This window comes from Oryctolagus cuniculus, chromosome 5 (assembly GCF_051225735.1).
Source record: "Oryctolagus cuniculus isolate XC-2025 breed Fujian yellow rabbit chromosome 5, ASM5122573v1, whole genome shotgun sequence".
In the NCBI taxonomy this organism is placed as follows: domain Eukaryota; kingdom Metazoa; phylum Chordata; class Mammalia; order Lagomorpha; family Leporidae; genus Oryctolagus; species Oryctolagus cuniculus.
Window position 1 is genome coordinate 39,582,377 of NC_142871.1, and position 20,532 is coordinate 39,602,908.

At 40.1% G+C, this 20,532-nt stretch overlaps 1 protein-coding gene across 4 annotated transcripts in view; it reads left to right on the forward strand.

Annotated features, from left to right (window-relative positions):
* Positions 1 to 20,214, forward strand: part of ARHGAP18 (Rho GTPase activating protein 18) — a 189,736-nt gene extending 169,522 nt beyond the window's left edge. For all 4 annotated transcript variants that reach the window (XM_070073608.2, XM_002714727.6, XM_089332696.1 and 1 more), the window contains exons 13-15: positions 11,243 to 11,367; positions 15,927 to 15,988; positions 17,874 to 20,214. In XM_070073608.2, coding sequence (XP_069929709.1) covers positions 11,243 to 11,367; positions 15,927 to 15,988; positions 17,874 to 17,965 — 279 coding nt within the window. In that variant the 3' untranslated portion in view covers positions 17,966 to 20,214. The remainder of the gene's footprint in view (positions 1 to 11,242; positions 11,368 to 15,926; positions 15,989 to 17,873) is intronic.
* The last annotated feature ends 318 nt before the right edge of the window (positions 20,215 to 20,532 follow it).

Sequence of the window (20,532 nt, forward strand, 5' to 3'; positions counted from 1 at the left end):
AGGAAGACCAGGAGGTTCCTGTAATTGAGGTGAGAAATGATGGAGGAGCAGACCGGGATATGAGTCTCAGAAGAGATCAGATGGTAGTTAAAACCATTGGGGTTTCCTGATGGAAGTGATGCGGATTGTGAGAGAGAAAGAAGTCAAACGTGGCTCAGACGTTTTGGGCCTGAGAAGCAGGAAGGAGAGAATTGATAGGGCACATTATGATTGAGGCCTGTTGAGATTGAGCTGTGTGTTAGACATCTAACTGGGGGTGTTTAAGGATGTTTGAAGGGAGAATACTAATTGGCCAGTGAGGTGCAAAGTAAGGCAGGGGCAGAGTGAAAGCTAGTTTGGGGCTTTCTATTCTGACCTGAGAGAACTTCAAAACATATGTGGACAATAGAACTAAAAGCTGGCCTGGGCATTGTGGTGCAGCAAGTTCAGCTGCTGCTTGGGACACTTGCATGCCTGGGTGGGTCCTGGCTACTCTGCTTTTGATCCACCCTCTGCTCATGCATTCTGGCGGTAGCAGGTGATGGCTCAATTTCTAGGCACCTGTTACCCACGTGGGAGACCTGGATGGAGTTCCAGGCTCCTGGCTCCAGCCTGGCCCAGCCCTGGCTGTTGTGGGCCTTGGGGAATGAATTAAAGGATGGAAGTTTTCTCTCCATATCTCTGTGTCATCCTGCCTTTCAGATAAATAAACAAATATTTTTTTTTTAAAAAAGAGATGCTTATTTTGGTATAAAATTTTGAAATCCATTCATAGTTTTTTCATAATACGAATTCTTCCTGTATTTTTTGAAGATTGTGATATACAATAGGGAATTGCTGAAAGATTATATGACCTTAGGAGTTCCATGATTAAGTTGCATTTTATTTATTTATTTATTTATTTATTTTGAAGTTCTATTTTATTTTAAAATGTTATCTATTTTCACCTATGTGAAAGGCAAAGTTAGAAAGAGAGAGAGGAGAGAGAGAGAGAGAAAGAGAGAAGGAGAGAGAAACTTTCCATGCATTGCTTTGCTCTTCAAATGTCCATTACAACCAGGGCTGGACCATGCTAAAGTCAGGAGCCTAGAACTTCATTTAGATCTCCCACGTGAATGGCAGGAGCCCAAGCAATTGGGCCACTTTCCACTGCTTTCCCAGGCACATTAGCAAGGAGTTGGATCAGAAATGGAGCACCTAGGACTGGAACTGGCATGCATGCATGGGGGCCAGTATTGCAACCAGCGGCTTAACCTGCTGCACCACAAAGCCAGCCCCATGAGGCAATCTTAAATTACACACTTAAAACTCTCTAGGTAGACAGTGGTAGAACTACATTTTGAAACCAAATCTATGAAATTTTTAATCCATGGACTCTTTACTTTATCTTCAGTTTTTCCACAAATTACAGAAAAATTTTAAGGAAGGTATATATGTCCAAATCTTGGGCTTATGTGTAGTATACAAAAATGATAACTACTGTTAGAAAATATATTTTATGAGTAGCTTTTAAAACAGCTCTGGGGTGGTATTGTGGCACAGTGGGTTAAGCCATTGCCTGCGATGCAGGTGCAAGTCCTGCTGCTCTGCTTCTGATTCAGCTCCCTGCTTATATGCTAGGGAAAGCAGCAGAAGATGACCCAAGTGCTGGGGTCCCTGTCACCCATATGGGAGACCCAGATGGAGTTCCCAGCTCCTGGCTTTGGCCTGGCTCAGTCCTGGCCCAGCCCTGGCCCCATTGTGGCTGTCTGAGAGGTGAACCAATGGATGGAAGATTATTTGCTTGTTCACTTGCTCACTAGTGCTCTCTCCTTCTCTTTCTATCACTCTGCCTGTCAAATATATAAAATAAATCTTTTTTTTTTTTAAGAGAAAGAAACCAGTCCTGGTTAGAAACAAGGCCCATTTGGGAAAGGAGATAGTTTAGAATGTGAGCCAGTAGAGCCCACAAAATACAGATACTGAATGGATCTGAGGAATGTCATTTTCTTTAGACCGGTCAAAATTAGAAATCCAAAAGAATAGAGGTGGCTAGTTAACTATTGTATGGCATATTTGTATTGTGAAAGTATTTGTGAACATGGAAGGATAGCCATAATACATGAGCTATGTGATTTTTGCCTGGGATAACTTTACTATCATGATGAAGCATCAAGCAAAATAGACTAGAAATGGAAGAGTCAGTTTTTGACATTTTGGGTTGACATACCTCTGTGAGAGTTGGCTACCTGAGCCTGAAAGCTTAAATCAGTCTCTGGGGCTGCAGGTATACTCATGGCATTCACGTGGAGATAGTAGTTGAAACCCTAGTTTGGTTCTTGTTATACAAAGTAGATTTATGGAGTAAAAAAATGAAAAAGCAAAGACAGATCTCTGGGGGCTCCAGTAGTTAAGTGATGGGTCATTGAAGAACAACTGATAAAAAGGCTAAGAAATAATAGGAGATAAGAGAAAGTTGAAGAATGTATAGTCCAGGCAGGCAGAGCTGGGTGAGTGGTACCCAATGCTGCAGACAGGTTGAGTAAGGGTAAGGCTGGATAAAAGGCTACTGGAGTTTGCATTTGAAAGTCAGTTATGGCTGTCTCTAAAGCATTGTCAGTGACTATTGATAGGAGAAGCCAGATTGTCATGGGTTAGAGAGTGAAAGAGATTGTGGAAATTCATCAAGGTGATTTTTAAAAAAACATTTTGTAAGCTATTGAAGCTAACAATATATGGTTGGGCATTCACATTATTAAAGCATGCTTGACTTGGCAAATTATCAGTTTGAATCAGGTTGTAAGACACACTCAATTTACCTAATAAGGCAAATGTTTTTAATGACTACAGTGTATTAATTGTTTGGAACAAATGTAGATACTCTTAAATACTAGCAAGTCTCGTGTTAATTATAGCAGAAAGAAACAATTTAGGAAAAATAATAAAATTGTAGACCATTAAAATAAGCATTTACTGATACTCTTAAAGTTATTGTTGGGTTTAATTCTCTCTCTCTCTCTCTCTCTCTCTCTCTCTCTCTCTCTCACACACACACACACACACACACAGACACCAGAAGTCATATAACTTTAGGGACTTGAGGATATAGCTTTTTTTTTTTTTTAAGATTTATTTTATTTATTTGAAAGAGTTACACAGAGAGAGGTAGAAACAGAGAGAGAGGTTGATTCATTCCTCAAATGTTGGTTCATTCCTCAAATGGCCGCAATGTCTGGAGCTGAGCTGATCCGAAACCAGGAGCTTCTTCCAGGTCTCCTACATGGGTTCAAGGGACCCAAGGACTTGGACCATTCTCTGCTGCTTTTCTGGGCACATTAGCAGGGAGCTGGATCAGAAATGGAGCCCCTGAGACTTGAACTAACGCCCATGTGGGGTGCTGGCACTGTAGGCCAGGGCTTTAACCTGCTTCACCACAGCGCCAGCCCCAAGGATATAGCTCTAATTCCATTGCTGATGAGTGTCACAATTCATTTTTTCTCTGGTATTCAGTTTCTATCTTTTTAAAAGTAAATCTGTCTAATTTTTAAAACTAATTCACTTGTTTATTTTTCATTTTACTTGAAATACCAAGTGTCAGAGAAAGAAAGAGAAATCTTCCATGCACTGGTTCACTCTTCAAATGCCTACAGAAGCCAGGGTGAGATCAGGCCAAAGCCAGGGATTCAGCCAGATCTTCCACATGGGTAGCAATGGCCCAAGTACTTGAGTCATCATCTGCCCTGCAGGGTGCACGTTAGCAGGAGCTCTAGTGCAAGCAGAGAGGCTGAGACTTGGGCGCAGGCACTCCAGTCCAGGCTGTGAGCGTCCCAAGCAGCATCTTAACCACTGCATCAAATGTTACACTCTTCAGTCTCTCTCATAAAATGTTACGGTAGGACCAGATTAATGGTACTGAACCAGAAATTTGCACTAAAACATTTTTCGTGTTGCATTATTTAAAAACAAAACAAAAATTATGACTAGATCACTCCTTGGACCCATTAAGTCATGAATCTCTCAGATTGGGTCATGAGACTGTGTCACATAAAAACTGTAGGGTAATTACACTCCCTTCCTCTCCAGATTGGTGTCTGTGGTGTGCACGTACATTGCATTTTTTCATGGAATTTTTTCTTATGCACGCAAAAGTAGAAACAGTACTACATGAATTCCACCCGTTCCTTCACCAACAGACAGACACATTTTTTTGGTCTTGTTCCATATTGTTCCCCAGACCAATGCTTTTTCTTTAAAGACTTGTATTTTTAAGGAAATCACTGGTATCCCATCATTTCACTCATGATTATCTTAGATTGCTGTGCCTTACAAGGATGTAAGAGCAACTGTGATGAACCTTTGTTTGCAAATCGCTGACTCTCTCAGGCTTCTAGGTCTATTGGGAACTTAGATTTGAATCATCTTTCTTCTTCCTGTCAAGCTCACCTCCAATGGGAGCTGTACCTTTATCAGAGCAAGGTTCAAATTCTATGACATAAGCCACGCTACTCACCATGTCTGACCTAACTGGTGAACGAAGCAAAAGATCCCTCTTACATGGTTAACTTTTGTGTTAACTTGCTATGACCCAGTGACACAGCCTGAATTCACAAGAGAGGAACTCAAGTTCTAGAGAGTGCAGGGGACTTGCCAGAATGCTCTTACACCATTCTAATGTTTGGGGCTTTGGACACAAAAAAGAAATCTGCTGTTGCCACAACCAGAAGGACCATGGAGCTGGTAGTGGTGCAGTCGAGACTCTGGGTTATTTGCGGCCTGGCTTGCATGCCTGTAATCACAGCTCTATTAGAATTCCATCTCTGGTTTCATTTAACAGCACTCGGGCCACAGCATTGTCACAGGTATTGTTTTCAGCATCTGTTTTAGGTCTGGAAACAGTCTCTGGATTTACTTGGGGACCCATGTGGAAAATCAAATTACAATATCAAGCACAAAATCTTGTTTCTTTTTATGACATTCTCTTGAATTTTTTTATAGTGCATAAAAATACCATATTAAAAGAGAAATATATCAGAACTTATTTCATTGGAGATTAAATGCTTATTAACTATGGAAGTTATTTAAGGTCCTTCATTAAAATTCTCTGAATCTCTAACTTGGATAAAGGTTTGAGGCATTTGGATAACAAAGAGCCAATTATAATCAGAACATAGGCAGTTCAAGATAGTAGAGAATTTCTTCTCTCTCACCAGTTCCTGGTATTGTCAGTTCAGACTAGGGTGATGAATATGCCATAATTTTAGTTTAAGATACCTTGCTAAAATGTCCTTGTTTAATTTTCTAAAATATGTTATATCAGACTTTCTTTTTGAGAAAGCTATTCTTCCAATTTGCCCTTTTGAAGATAAAAAGGGTTTTTCTGTAGCATTAAAAATGTCAGCTTTACATTTAAATTAGCTTTTAATGAAGAAGAAATTAATGTCTCTTCTAAAGGTCTGACATTAATTTCTAATCATTAGAGTGCAAAAATATGAGCAATAGGGTGTTTACACATTCTGAAAAAATAATAAAATCTTTCTTTAACCAAATAGGAAGCAAAATCATATTTTTAAAACTATACATTAGTTCAATATGGAAAGTATGTGAAGACCAAATGAAATCATTTTCTCATTTGCAATCATTTTTGCTTACAGAAGAAATTTACCTTGTTTTAAGTTGTGAAATTATTTGTGACAAACTTTATGGCTATGTTAGTGAAATTCCGCCCTTTAAATCCTCCTATGTATCACATAACTTAGGTTCACAGATACATCTTCTTCCCCTTCAAAAAAGTAGGGGACAAAATCACAGGTGTTAGGAGAAGAAATATAAATTAAGGAAAATTATACTGTGCATGGATTCAGCCATTTTTATGGCTTAAGTTAAGAGCAGACTGTTTGGCTTAATGATCAGGCATGCCATGTCTTTTCAGAGCTTGGCTCAATGTAATTAGTCTACTAATAGCTTTTGTATTTGATACAATGTGATTCTGGAACTTAGTAGTGGTTGTCATACACCATTTAAGCAAGCGCTTTGGCACGGATGGTTTATCATCCTTGTGTAAATATCATTTGGTCTCCTTTGTCAAGTTATCCACTAAAAAACAACCTCCTAGAAACAAGTTGTAAACTTCTCAGCATTACCCTTCTATCTGCTGGCCAAGCCCATTTCTTCTGCAAAGGCAAAGGGCACAGGAGATTTTTTTAAAAAAATATTTATTTATTTGAAAGTCAGAGTTACACAGAGAGAGAAGGAGAGGCAGAGAGAGCAAGAGAGGGGTCTTCCATCTGATGGTTCACTCCCCAGTTGGCCGAAACGATTGAAGCTGTGCTGATCCGAAGCCAGGAACCTCTTCTGGGTCTCCCACGTGGGTGCAGGGACTTGAGCCATCTTCTACTGCTTTCCCAGGGCATAGCAGAGAGCTGGCTCAGAAGTGGAGCGGCCTGGACTAGAACCAACATACATATGGGATGCCAGTACGTCAGGCCAGAGCGTTAACCCACTACACCACAGTGCCAGCCCCCAGGGCACAGTAAATTTTTATGGAGTTAGATTCTCAGTGTCTATGTTGTGAGAATTTAGATGGGATGTATTCTCGCAGAAAGAGATGAGAATTGTCCCTATTTCTGAGACACACACGCGCGCACGCACACATACTCATACTCCACTAGAATCAGGTTGTCCAGTTGTCAGGAAGCATGGCCCATCAGTGTAGAAGGGTGTCAGGTGCATTTATTGGCCTAATCAAAGGCTTTTCACGAGAATGCATATTTCAGTTCCCTGTGACATGAATCGATTTCTTCACAGTGTTGTCTGGGAAGGGTTAATACCGAATCTGAGTTGGCCTGGACTCCCCTTGCTCATTGAGGGAAGGGAAAGTGGAAATGTCTTATTTCACAGCTAGAAAGAACCAGTGGAAGAGTACCCAGGCCACTCCCCATACTGGTAAAAGCCAGCCCCGATGCCCTATAGTATGGCCTGCATGGTAGACAGTGTGACATGTATAAGGTTATTTCATGGAAAAAATGGAATTAAAAGATATATTTATTTTGGAACAAAAAAGCCTTGAATTCTGTGCACAGAAAGGTCATCCAAAAGTTCATAAAAATGTCTATTATGAAAAACTATGTGTTTACACTGAAATTTATCTATTGAAAATGAATCTATATATGAAATAGGTGAAGTTTGTTCACTTTATATAATTAAAAATTATTTATTTTGAAATACGGAGAGACAGATACACACATGCATACACACACACACACACACACACACACACACCAAATGACCAGGCTGTATTCAGGAGCCTGGAATGTAATCCAGGTCTCAATGTGGGTAGCAGAGACCCAGGTCCTTTAGCCATCACCTGCACATTAGCAAGAAGCCAGATCAGAAGCAAAATAGCCAGGACTGCACCAAATGCACACCCCTAAATTTATCTTTTTTTAAGATTTATTTTATTTATTTGAAAGGCAGTTACACAGCGAGGTAGAGACAGAGTGAGAAAGATCTTCCATCCATGGTTCACTCCCTAAATGGCCATAACAACCAGGGTTGGGCCAGGTGGAAGCCAGCAGCCAGGAGCTTCTTCTGGGTCTCCCATATGGGTGCGGGGGCCCAAGCACTTGCACCATCCTCTATTGCTTTCCCAGGTGCATTAGCAGTGAGCTGGATCGGAAATGGAGCAGCCGGGACTGGAACTGGTGCCCATATAGGATGCCGGCACTGCAGGTTGGGGCTTTAACCCACTGTGCCACAACACTGGCCCCTAAGTTTATCTGTTAATTCCATTTTTCAACAAAATCTTTCAGGTACCTCATATATGGGAAAACTCTCAAATGCTCCTAGAAATTGATACCTAAAACTCTTCCTTTCAAATGCTTAACTATAAAAAAGACTGTGAATTCTTGTTTCAGATGTAGTCATCTCCTACTAGCCCTGACACCTCAATAAACACACTTTTCTAGTTTATGAGGCAGCATAGCTGTGTTTTCCCCAACTGCAATCCATGTACTCAGAGCATAGTCTTGTGGTCATATTTCAGAAGGTCTTCAGCTTTTCCTAGCAGGTCTTGGAGGGGAAAAAGATGCGAAATTCTTCCAACCAGGTGTATGTTAATGTTGGTAACACTGGCTTTTCACCTTGGCTCCCTGCAGGAGTAAATGACAGAGTTATCTCTTGTAGCCTCTGGAATTCCTTCCCTCCATTCTGTCTTGTCTTAGTCATGGGGGAGGCAATTTGACTTGTGTCTTTCTCTTTTTTTCTACCATTAAGGAAGTATACATTGGTATACTTTATTCTGCAGAAACTTTACTATCATCATTGTGTCATTTTTAGTGGCAAATATGTTTGAGCCATTCAGTTAATCAGACACTGATGGGTGGACACTCATGTACTTGGATATGTGGCCTGTAACTAGCACATGGGTGTTGTATATTGGGGTCCTCATCATAAAGGAGATCCCATGGGGAGTTCCGTAGAGGGGGAGATTCATTTTGATCCTCTGAATCACGGAAGGGGAAGGTTCCATGAAGCTTGAGATGGTTGAGCAAGGTCTTGAAATAAGGACAGCAGAGGGGTGTTTCAGAGTGCTTGGAACCTACACGAAGACAGGAAAGCAGGGGTGGATGTAGTGAATATTGACTGATCTTTTTAATACAGGTGGTCAAATATGGGAGGCCACCTTGTCTCTGAACTCTCTATGGTAATATAGTATTTTTCTGGTTCATTTTGGTATTGTAGCTTGTTCATTGTGGCCCTTCCATATATAAAAACTTAATCATATCATCTCACTTCATATGTCATCCTGGATTTGCCTGCCTTTCTGGTATTCTAGGGCTGGGGAAGACTTAATTATGCAAGCAATTTTTATCACAATTATTGTCACCCAACAAAACATTTTTATAAGATTATTTGACACCATTATGTGACCAAAATCTCCTAACTTTCAGTCTCGCCATAAAGTATTTGGCCATCTTCAAGACCTAGCCCATTTAGGGCCCTCCACGTCATTATCACCATCATCACCATCACCATCATCATCATCTCCTCTAACAGAATACAAGACTAATATTTGTTGCCCTTGCTGAGTGGCCAAGGTGGATTGAAGTTTTGAAGCAGTCTCAATGCGTTCGATGTTACCATTCCAGTTTTCACTGGAACATTAACGCTGTCAGAGCCAGTATTTTATTTTCCACCTCCTAAGAGGCAACAGGTGAGGCCAGGCCAGCAACTAGATTGGCCACAGTAGGAAAGAAGCTAGATTTCAAACCCAAGGTGGAAGGTCAGGTTCATGTAGTCCCTGAGTTACAGGTTCCCCCACTGACTTAATAACTGCTTTAGAAGGAAGAAGGTAACACTACCACATGAAATACCCCATCTGTAGTAAGAATATTTTCCAAAATGTTACAAGTAAAAGCAGTCTGTCATAATCAAGGGGAAAATATATTAGACTTGAATCTTCAGGACAAGGTTGAGGTCAAGGTCAGAGACTATACCAAGGTGATCAGAACAACTTAGATAATCCTGAATGTAGAAGTCAAAACCTAAGCTGAGGGTTCAGGCTGAATAGGGAGGTGGAGCAGAACGTAAGGGGTCTGGGCAAGGCTTTGGCTGGAAACTGGAGCTGGGATGACCCTCATGGGCAGTGTTGAGCCCAGCAGTCCCTGGAGGAGAAGTTACATGAGGATGTCATGAACACAGTTCCTCGCCCATCAGGGTCACGGAGGGGCATCCCTGGATGGTACGGTGTCTGACTTCGGGTTTAGAGTAAGTACGCTCTCTGGTCCTTCACGGAGTGAGCCGGTGGGGATGCTCTCTGGACCGTCTTATACGAGTGCCATGTCGCTTTCCTATTATTCACATACTAAATCTCTGATGGTGCTGAGAAACACTTTTTAATCTTCAGTGGGCACCGTTTTGTGCTGCCCATTATCTAAAGGCGAACTTAGAAAGAAATTAAATGAATGCTACCTATGGTATATCTGAGTTTAATGTCAAAAAAGAAAGCAACTCCAGACCATGTACATTTAAAACAAATCAGGTGCTATCATGAATATACATGACATTGTCTAATAAAGGATTATATCTTATTTATCTACCAGGTAAGTAGACCTAGAGTGCTCTCTGGTGCTCAATAGATGCTTCGTAAATTTCAGTTGACTTTACTGAATATTTGCAGTATTTAAAGCATTATCTTTAGACATAATTTGGGCATGCTGTTTTCAAGTCTGTTTAAGACATATGGTTATAAATACTAAATCAGTATTTATTTTAGCAGAATCATTTAGGAATTAATTAAGCCTAATATTTCTAATGCCATAGATGACATTTGGATATTGCAGACCTCAAAATCTTTCATTGGTATCACCAAATCCAAAAAGTGCTCCTCACATCCACAGGCAAAGGACTTAGAATTGGTGCTCTTAAGTTTAGAGGGTATGGCCAAAGGCATAATGTCATTGACCAAACGGGGAGCAGCCGTGACACACATACATTAGAAGTTTTATAGAGGTATGGGAAGGGTTTTTTTTTGTTTTGTTTTGTTTTGTTTTGTTTGTTTGTTTTTTTTGACAGGCAGAGTGGACAGTGAGAGAGGGAGAGAGAGAGAGAGAAAGGTCTTCCTTTGCTGTTGGTTCACCCTCCAATGGCCGCGCAGCACGCTGATCCGAAGGCAGGAACCAGGTACTTATCCTGGTCTCCCATGGGGTGCAGGGCCCAAGCACCTGGGCCATCCTCCACTGCACTCCCTGGCCACAGCAGAGAGCTGGCCTGGAAGAGGGGCATCCGGGACAGAATCTGGCCCCGACCAGGACTAGAACCTGGTGTGCCGGCGCCGCTAGGCGGAGGATTAGCCTGTTGAGCCACGGTGCCAGCTTTTTTTTTTGGGGGGGGGGGGGAGGTTTTTTAAATGCACATATTGCAATAGCACACAGAATAACTTCTTTCTGATTCAATTTCATAAATTGCTACATGAAGAAGCACCCTCTAGTAGATAATACTCAGAAATCAGCACTTAATATGGCAGTAATGGTTATTGCTGTCATTCTTTACATCTTTAAAAATAATTAAGCATTACTGCACCGGCATTATAAAGTTCCCCTATCACCATTAAGAAGATATTTGAGGTTTGATGTAATTTAGCAAATTACATTATACAGTAGTTACGGTTTTTATGTAGTGAAGTAGAATGTGTAGTAGTTAAGCACACTTACCGTATAATGCATTGTGTGGAGTTACACGTCCCAGCTGCTGCCAGCTCTGTTCCAGTGTCATTATTACTTTGCAGGCTGACGTTCCTCAGGGAGTGATCCGAGTGCACGCGCCTCATCTTTCGAAAGTTTCCATGGCAATACAGCTGACGGAAGAACTAAAAGCCAGTGATGTTCTTGCCAGGTTTCTCAGCCAAGAAAGGTAGAGGCCTCTTTTAATTATTCCTTGGGATAAGTCACTCACTCTTGCGCATTCTCTGTTTTGGTTTTTTTAAACCTTGGAGTGGTGTGAAGTGTTTCAAATTCTCATCTTCTCAGGAGGAGAGAGGAGCAGCCTTAAGGATGGGGCTGTTGGAATGAGCTTAATTCGTTGGATGTGGTTTGAGTTCAAGTTGAGCCTCTTTCGAGCAGGATGGCCTGAGTGTTCCTTCACCGCTTGGCAAAAGCGGCTGCTCAATGTTCTTGCCAGAATATGTGGATTGGCGGTTAATTGCTGCTTGTAGGCAGTCAGGAGAATTACGAATTCAGATACAGTGGGATTAAAACAAAGACAAGGTGCAGTGTTTTCTATGGAGTATAATGAATGAAAGAAGTGCTCCCCTTTAAAACAGAAAGCACGAAGTGGGACTAACATCGTGTGGTACGGTGCATTAAGCCAGCCACTCTCGCAATGCCCCTGTCCCAAATAGGAATGCTGGTTCAAGTGTCAGCTGCTCTTTTTCAGATCCAGCTCTCTGCCAAAGCACCCCATGCACGTGGGAAGGCAGTGAATGATGGCCCCGTGCTTGAGTCCCTGCCACCCAGGCGAGAGACTGGATGGAGTTCCTGGCTCCTGGGTTCTGCTCGCCCCAGCCTTGGCTTTGGTAGCCCTATGCAGAGTGAACCTGTAGATGGCAACCAATCAGTCCTTTTATAAAGATAAACAGAATGCATAAAGAACTGAGAGAGGATAATTAGCCCCTAAAGCGCTGAAGCCACAGGGGAGAACACACCGTCCCCAGTAGGGACAACCAAGGCCTTCCTCCTCTGTTTCGAGGTTGATGGGGCATAGAACCTTTGGAACATCATCGTCATCTCTTTCTTACTCTACTAGAAACTGAACTTTCCGGGCTGTTTTGCAGTATCTTTTGTTGAAGTTTAGTGATTCTAACAAGTGTATTGAGTTTCCAGTCTTATTATTATTATTATTATTATTTTTTGGACAGGCAGAGTGGACAGTGAGAGAGAGAGAGAGACAGAGAGAAAGGTCTTCCTTTGCCGTTGGTTCACCCTCCAATGGCCGCCGTGGCCGGCGCACTGCACTGATCCGATGGCAAGAGCCAGGTACTTCTCCTGGTCTCCCATGGGGTGCAGGGCCCAAGTACTTGGGCCATCCCCACTGCACTCCCTGGCCACAGCAGAGAGCTGGCCTGGAAGAGGGGCAACCGGGACAGAATCCGGCGCCCCGACCAGGACTAGAACCTGGTATGCCGGCGCCACAAGGCAGAGGATTAGCCTAGCGAGCCACGGCGCCAGCCCAGTCTTATTATTTTTAAAGTTACATTTTTAACGACTCCTCCTGCATTGTTACTCTTTAAAATGAACTGATCTAAATGTTTTAAAAGAGAGGGCAATCACGACTTGGACATCTTGATTAATGATTTCTCTGTTTTGCTGTCCTTGTTGAATTTAATCTCATTTTGGACTTCAGTGGCTTCAGCCAAGCTTTTCGCCAATGCCTCAATAATTTTAGCACAGTATCACAAGAATTTAATATGTTTCTGCTCTGTTTAATGCCCTCCGCTAGGTGTCAGCAGGGGTGCAAATATGTATTTTAAAGTACCTCCCCTCAGGGTTTCTAAGTTGGGGGAATGGGTGAATCTATATGGCTAACAGATGGTAGTGAAATGAGAGAAAGGCTTTGTGGTACTATCTGAGCTTTCAATAAGCCAGCATAAACCTCCCCGCAACAACACTCCGAAGCAAATGCTACCTGTAAGGAAACCAAACTGTGCAAGGTCACCTATTTCATAGGCTGCTGGAGCTAGAATTCTAAAACTGTGGTTTCTGTCACCAAAGGCAGTTTCTTTTCTTTTTTTAAAGATTTATGTATTTATGTATTTGAATAACAAAGTGACAGAGAGGAAAGACAAAGACAGAGAGGTCTTCTATCTGCTGGTTCACTCCTCCAAATGCCCGTAGCTGCTGGGACTAAGCCCACGTGGGTGGCAGGAACCCAAGTACTTGGGCCATAACCTGCTGTCTCCCAAAAGCATTAGCGAGAAACTGCATCAGAAGCATGGAGTAGTTTGTACTTGAATCAGGCACTCAGATATGGGATGCAGGCCTTCCAGGCTGCCGCTGAACATCCTGCTCCACAGTGTTTGCCCCCAAAGGTGGATGTATGATAAGTCTCTACCCTGGCTAGCGGGTCTTGAGATCATCGCATCGAGGGGATAGAATTTTATGGAATTGTGTCCTGGATCAGTTGAGTTTGTCAAGATTGAGTCCTGGGAGCAGTTGGCATTTCTTGGATGTCTTTGTTCCTCTCTAAAGGGACTGTCAGCTGCAGTGAGGTCAATGCACTTCCTGCTTGCTGCTCTGGTAGTCACTCTTCTCAGATGCAAGCAGCTCTTATAGGCTGGACAAGGTGAATTTACGTAGCATTTGCTTTCGGACTGAGTACTCTGTGTTTGGTACTTTTGTTCCTCTACCTGGTGGCAATTTCATAAGTAACCATGGAGTTGCACAGTATTTTCAACTGTGACTTGATTATTCAGGATACAGCATGAAAGGGTAGTAGGCATATGGTTATGGCAAACACAAGCTTTGTGATAACTGCCCTCTGCATTTGTGGATTTTCTACTTGAAGTGCTTTCATTAAGTAAAGCATTTACTGCCTTCTGCAGCCAGACTCCTTCCTCTCCTCTCTTTCCTCCTCACCCTGAGAGAAGCCTGGTAAACTTCTCCCTGCTTTTACTTCCCTGCTCCCCACCTCCTCCTATCCCAATCCTTGTGCTTGGGGCTGCTGGAAACACACCATCAATGTGGATTCAGCTAGCTGTTCCTACTTCACCTTGCACAAGTTTTTATAATCATTTTAAGTCTTAACTTCCTCATTAGTAAACATGGACCACAAAGAGTTTGTGATCATTTACTAGGAAGATGGCCATGATATGATGCACATTGCAAGTGAAACCTGCAGTAAATATTCACGTGTGTCTATGTATTTTTCCCATCATCTTCCTGCACATCTCTTGTTTGTATTTCACTTGTCTTGGAGGCTGTTATAAACCGTACTTCCCTACATCTTTTTTCTCTCCATCTTTCTCTATGGAAGCTAAGGAACACATGAATGGATATCACAAAAGGTACAATACGTTGCATGTTCACTCACCAGTCTTTGATAAAGGATTGTTGCCTTTAATTATAAATTTGTTGATTAGCATTATATGAAAGCTTGCTGTATACTAGCAAATCTAATTCACTTTCTTCAAGTTAGAGCTAAAATATAGATTCTTGAGAGTAAGAACAATATCTGACTTGACTTTTTTAAGATCAGTTTTCTCAAAACACTCAATTTTGTTTTCATAGCAACAGCAACACTTAATATACTCATAATTTACCAAGTTATATAGTACGTTGTAAATGAACAGAATTATTATTAAATTATTTCACTTAAATGAAACGGAGTAATTATTAAATGACTTCACTTAAATGAAGCATACACTCAATGGGAAACACCGTGAGTTGACAACAAGCAGGTGGAACTTTAGCATGAAGGCATCTATAGCCGTAAGCATCTAGTTATATGTACAACAGTCGGAGGGTGGGTAGAGAAAGCTACATAACTGGATAAATCCTAGAGAGGTTGGTTAGGAAGGCTTCTGCACCATATCCTAGTGGCTTGAATGTGTGTTAAACCTGGTTCTCTCTCTCATTCCAGAGAGAATGTCTTAGGCTTTATATTAACGGTTCACAAAACTTCCTGTGGATTGGAATCCTCTGTAGAGCATTTTCAAAGCACATTCTTGGCCGGTATGCTAGATCTATTACTGCTTATGGAGTTCTAGATCTGAATTTTTAGGAGGTTTCCTAGGTAATATTTTAACAGAAAGATTTGAAGCCCATTGAGTTTTACCAGTTTTATGTTTCAATCTAATGTTCTGGAAGAGATCATTCTTTGGAGAGTATAAACCTGTGAACACAACCAACATGGTAAATTCCAGTAGTCCCCAGAGTGGTTGTTTGCTTCTACCCTGAGAGTGTGGACCTCCCACGTTTGAAAGGCCAATACTGAGGGTGATATGAATCATGTCTTACCTCTTAGTTCATCTTGCACAGTATTAAAGTTGTTGGCACAGCAAATCCATGATAAAGACTTATTGAATGCATGCAGTGTGAAAACTAAGGTGGAAACATTTCTTTTCACAGTTTTTAATGAGGCCCTTTTTGGCTCCTGTGCAAAGTAGATAATCACATTAATAATTTGATTGGCAGCTAAAATGTTTTGTTAACTTTTTAATTTTACAAATTTAGATACCGATTTATTATTTTGCCTTCAGATGTATGATTCCATTTGTTTATTTTAATTTACAGGTGTGACATTTTTATTACCTATTTGGCACATTCAGCAGATGGGAAAATACAAATGTGTAGATGATTATAGTGCGTCTGAGTTATGAATTTTCCGTACCAGCCAGAATTCCCTAAGCATGTTAAAGTGATTTACTTGCAAGCTGTTTGATGATACAACTAATCAGTTTGCTTTGTTCCTAATAGTGGGGTTGCCCAGACTCTCAAGAAGGGGGAAGTTTTTTTGTATGAAATTGGAGGAAATATTGGTAAGCACACTTTTGTTCTCTTTGCATCCCATAAGCTGATTTGCTATGGCCAGTGCCTATTTATATCTTTGAGTGGAACAAAAGTAGGATATTGGAAGTAAAATGCAACATACTTAAATAGTGGCTGGATATCGTGGATTTGTTTTATAACCTGACCTTTCTCTTTAGGCTCTTACTTAGCTCCTTTTGTACACATGTCTATCTGTGTTCAACTTCAGCAAAGACAAATTTCTATAAAAGAAGTAACTTCTAGAATGGTTATTCATGCAAGTTTTTCAAAACCTTTTCATAGATGTGTCACATCTTAATAAAGGAAGTAGTTAGGTGTATTTAAGACCAAGATAACACATTTATTAGAAGCAGCTAAAATGTAGTGTTAACTTTTTAATTTTATAAATTTAGATATTTCTTAGATATTATATTGGTACAAGTTAGATATTTTTGGTAAAAACAAGAATTATTTTTTGCCATAATTGATTTCCTATTAAATTTTAGACATTTATACACAGATTTATACTCATGTTTTAGGAAATAGAAATAGGATAAATGAATTTATTTTGAACATGTTCTATATTTTGTGGTTTTGCAATTATCAATGGGTCTTACTCATCTCCATTTGAAAATTTAAAATAGAAATTTTTTAGATGGTTGAAAATGGTAAGGGTGAGATTATTAAAAAATGATGTATAATTAAAAATAAATTTAAGATATAGGCGTTGGAGAATTTTTTTCCTAGGACCTAAAAATGTTGGGTCCTAGGTAAAAATTATTGACTATGAACACTAGAATGCGAAAAAACTCATTTTTAAAATGAAACCTGGAATTGATAACTCTGTAAAGATTATTTAAATATTAAAAGATGTCACTTTTCAATTTATTACTAGATCTTGGGAATTAAGTATAGTTTCTTAGGTGGATTGAACAGTGTTGCTTTTCTTAATGAAGTTGAATAAACTTTTAAGGAACCACTTGAAAGTCTGTAACACATGGTATTTTTAGCCTCCTAAATTAATTTGTTCATTTAGAGAATAACTACACAACCAATTTGCCTTTTCCAATATTTTAGCCACTTTCAAGAGATTTATTTATTTGTTTGTTTGTTTATTTGAAAGGCAATTAGAGAAAAAGATGGATCTCCCATCAGCTGGTTTGCAACCCAAATGGCCGCACTAGCCAATGCCATTTGGTCCAAGCCAAAATCAGAAACCTGGAACTCCATCCAGTTCTCCCACCTTGGAGCAGGGGCCCAAGCACTTGGGCCTCTTTTGCTACTTTCTGGAGCAGTGGTGGGCCAGCTCTGTGGCAGAGAAGGGTTAAGCCGCCACCTGTGATGTTGGCATCCCATATGGGTTTGGTTTCAACACCTGGCTGCTCTGCTTCTGATCCAGCTCTCTGCTAATGATCCTGCGAAGGCAGCTTAGGATGGCCCAAGTACTCGGGTCCCTGCCACCAATGTGGAGACCTGGAAGAGGCCCTAGGTTCCTGGCTTCAGCCTGGGACAACCCCTGGCTGCTGTGGCCTTTAGGGGAGTGACCCAGCCATTGACAGATCTCTCTCTCTCCTTCTCTCTCTCTCTTTTTTCTCCATCTCTCTAACTCTGCCTTTCAAATAAATAAAAAGATAAATAAATATTAAAGATTGGAGTGGAGCAGAGGGAACTCAGACTGGGTGCTCTGATATGGGATGCTGGTGTTGCAGGTGGTGGCATAACCTGCGTTGCCACAACACCGGCAACCTTAACTGATTCTTATATTATGATATGAAGCAGGAAAGGCTATGAAGTATTTTGTACTGTCAGACTTCAGAGTTAAACCGTTAGGCTTAAATTCAAAATTGTGGTCCAGTCTACCTATTGCATTATACTAATACAACATGTCTTTGACAGGGGAGCGCTGTCTGGATGAAGACACTTACATGAAGGACTTGTATCAGCTCAACCCTAACGCTGAGTGGGTTATAAAGTCAAGGCCATCGTAGAAGACTTAACCACAAGAACTTCTGTACTTATTCCTGCTGGGTCAAGAATGGAAATAAAAGAAATGGCAAAACCCTTATTATTATCTGTCCCCAACTATTAAAAAGTGACACTCTCAAACCTTAAAACGTTATGGATTTGTACTGCTGCCAGAATCATGTTAATATTATTATTATTATTATTATTAGAAAGTATTTCTGGAATACGAGGAGAGGGGCCTAATTAGCTTGTAGGCTGTTTATGTATACTCTGTGAAACGGGTCCAGATGTAACAGGTTTTTTTGTTTGTTTGTTTTTTAACCATGAAAATATAGTCTCTTCCTACCTAATTTTTTTCTTTCAAAATTTTATGTCCTGTAATACATGCTTTCTCATCTTCCTTACCTCTTCACATTTGCCTTCTCCCAATTAGGATTGCTTTTAACCAAAAAGATAACAAATGCCAGATAAGGCAAGTTGTAAAGCAATCACAAAGGAAAACAAGCTGAATTCAACAGTATTCCTGTCACCCTGGAATGTTAGTATTCACATCTTTGAATCATTTGCCCAAACAAACATCCTGCTCTTTCTGCTGTATCACATGGGACGATTTGCATTTTTTTTTTCAGTTCATCTGACACATGTGCACAGAACCATATCCACAGTCAAGAAAATCAAACTGTCAGAAACTGCCAATTATTACCAAACCATTAAATACTTATATACTAAGGATAAATAGTGTATGCCTATGTGGAATAACTGGATTATAGGTAAGAAGAGAGTGAAAGCCAGATCGCTTCATGTATGCTGTACTCTTCGAAATGGATTTAAAAAGTCATGAAGTCACAGCTGGCTTGCTTATTGTCACATTAGCATTATAAAAATGCACAATCCAGTTGTGGCTGGAGAATGCATTCTACTGAAAGAGGGACTTTATTTATTTGTTTTTCCTAATTCCTGAATGAGACAACTGGAAGAGTTATTCTTCTGCGTGTGATGCCATCATGTGAACAAGCTTTCGTTTGTGTGCTTACTTCAAATGATCAGTAAATATGTATTAAAATGTTGCAGAGAGTACTGTCCCCAGGGATTTTAATGCCCTGACCAAATGTGACAGGTGGTCTCGCTATTGTAAATAAGAGAAATGAAGCAACAGAGAATTGTTAAATATTTTATGCATTTAGAGTATAGTGAATAAGAGGTGATGTAAATGAGTTTAGCGCACTCTGTATTTATGATAGTTTCAGTAGTACTGTAGGAAAAATTATCCATTTCTCAAACTCTTGATGTCACTCTGATTAGGAGGGAAAATGCTGTTAATGAGAACAGTCAGAAAGTTATAGCCCCTAATTACCAGGGCAACCTGTGGATCTTATCGCTGAAATCATTGTGTGCTGATTTGTGCCATTGCTTTTCTATTTAAAAAAATTTTGTAATTAAATGCCTTTTTTTTTCTAAATTTTCTTCTCTTGGAATTATTACTTTTAATCTTATGTGTTCATAAGTCTACATTTGCCTTCTTTTTCTTTACTATTATTTTAATGTGGCAAATGGACTACTTTTGTTATTGTTAAAAGTCACTGCTACTCTTTAATTGATCCCATTGTCTTTGTGTGACTTTTAAAGCTAGAAGACATGAGAAATATAGCATGTTTTTTGGTCTTAGTTGTTCAATATGCAAATTTCTATTCTTTAGAACTTTCAAAACACACTGTTTTTCTGTTTGTTTGACAATATGTATTAATTTCCCAATTAGCAACATTTAAGCAAAATGTTTTCTTAATGAGTCCGCAAAGACAATTAACAATATAAAAGGAAAACTAAGTGCTTCAAGCCTTTTAGCAGTGCACAACTTAAAAAAAAAAAAAAAAAAAAAAGACAAGTGCAAGTAAATGATCGAATAAATGGCTTTATAAATCACACCAACCTGACTGGGGAACTGGGTGATGCATGAAGTTTTTTGATAAGAGAAAAAAAATATATCAGATCTTGGTAAGGAAAAATGAAAATGCCATTTTATTTTGAATCTTTCTTAGCACTTATGATTCAAGTTTGTTGCCATTGAACAGTATTGCTTTTAAATAACAAAAAATCTACCTGCACATCTAAAGAGGACAACCGGACTGTGGAGAGCTTAGACTATAAATGTCCCAGTATTAACTGCTTTCGCTGTGCACTGTGATGGCTTTGTTCCTAGTGAGTTTTACATCTCAGGTTGTATTTGCTTGTATTTGTACGTGAGGGAAAATAAAAACAAATATATTTGCTTCAAGTCTGGAACATTTTAATGCTTAGGGAAGTTGCTAGTGAAAAGTAGGAGAATTGGTATTTATAGAGGACTGGTTGCCTGGTTAATACTTTGCGATGCTGCCTCTTTTCTGAAAGAGATCATTGTCATTCCTTACTCTCACACAGTCTTTGCATACTGCTGCTATAGGATCTAATGTTATTAATTCCTTGTGAGCTTTCTTTGGGGAAAATATTTTTTATTTTCACCACATGAGGTTTTTCATTGATATCGTTTCCTGGTTTTTGTTAAACTGGTTTGCACTTTCTCATTGTTTTGATCTCTTACCTACTCATCAGTAGG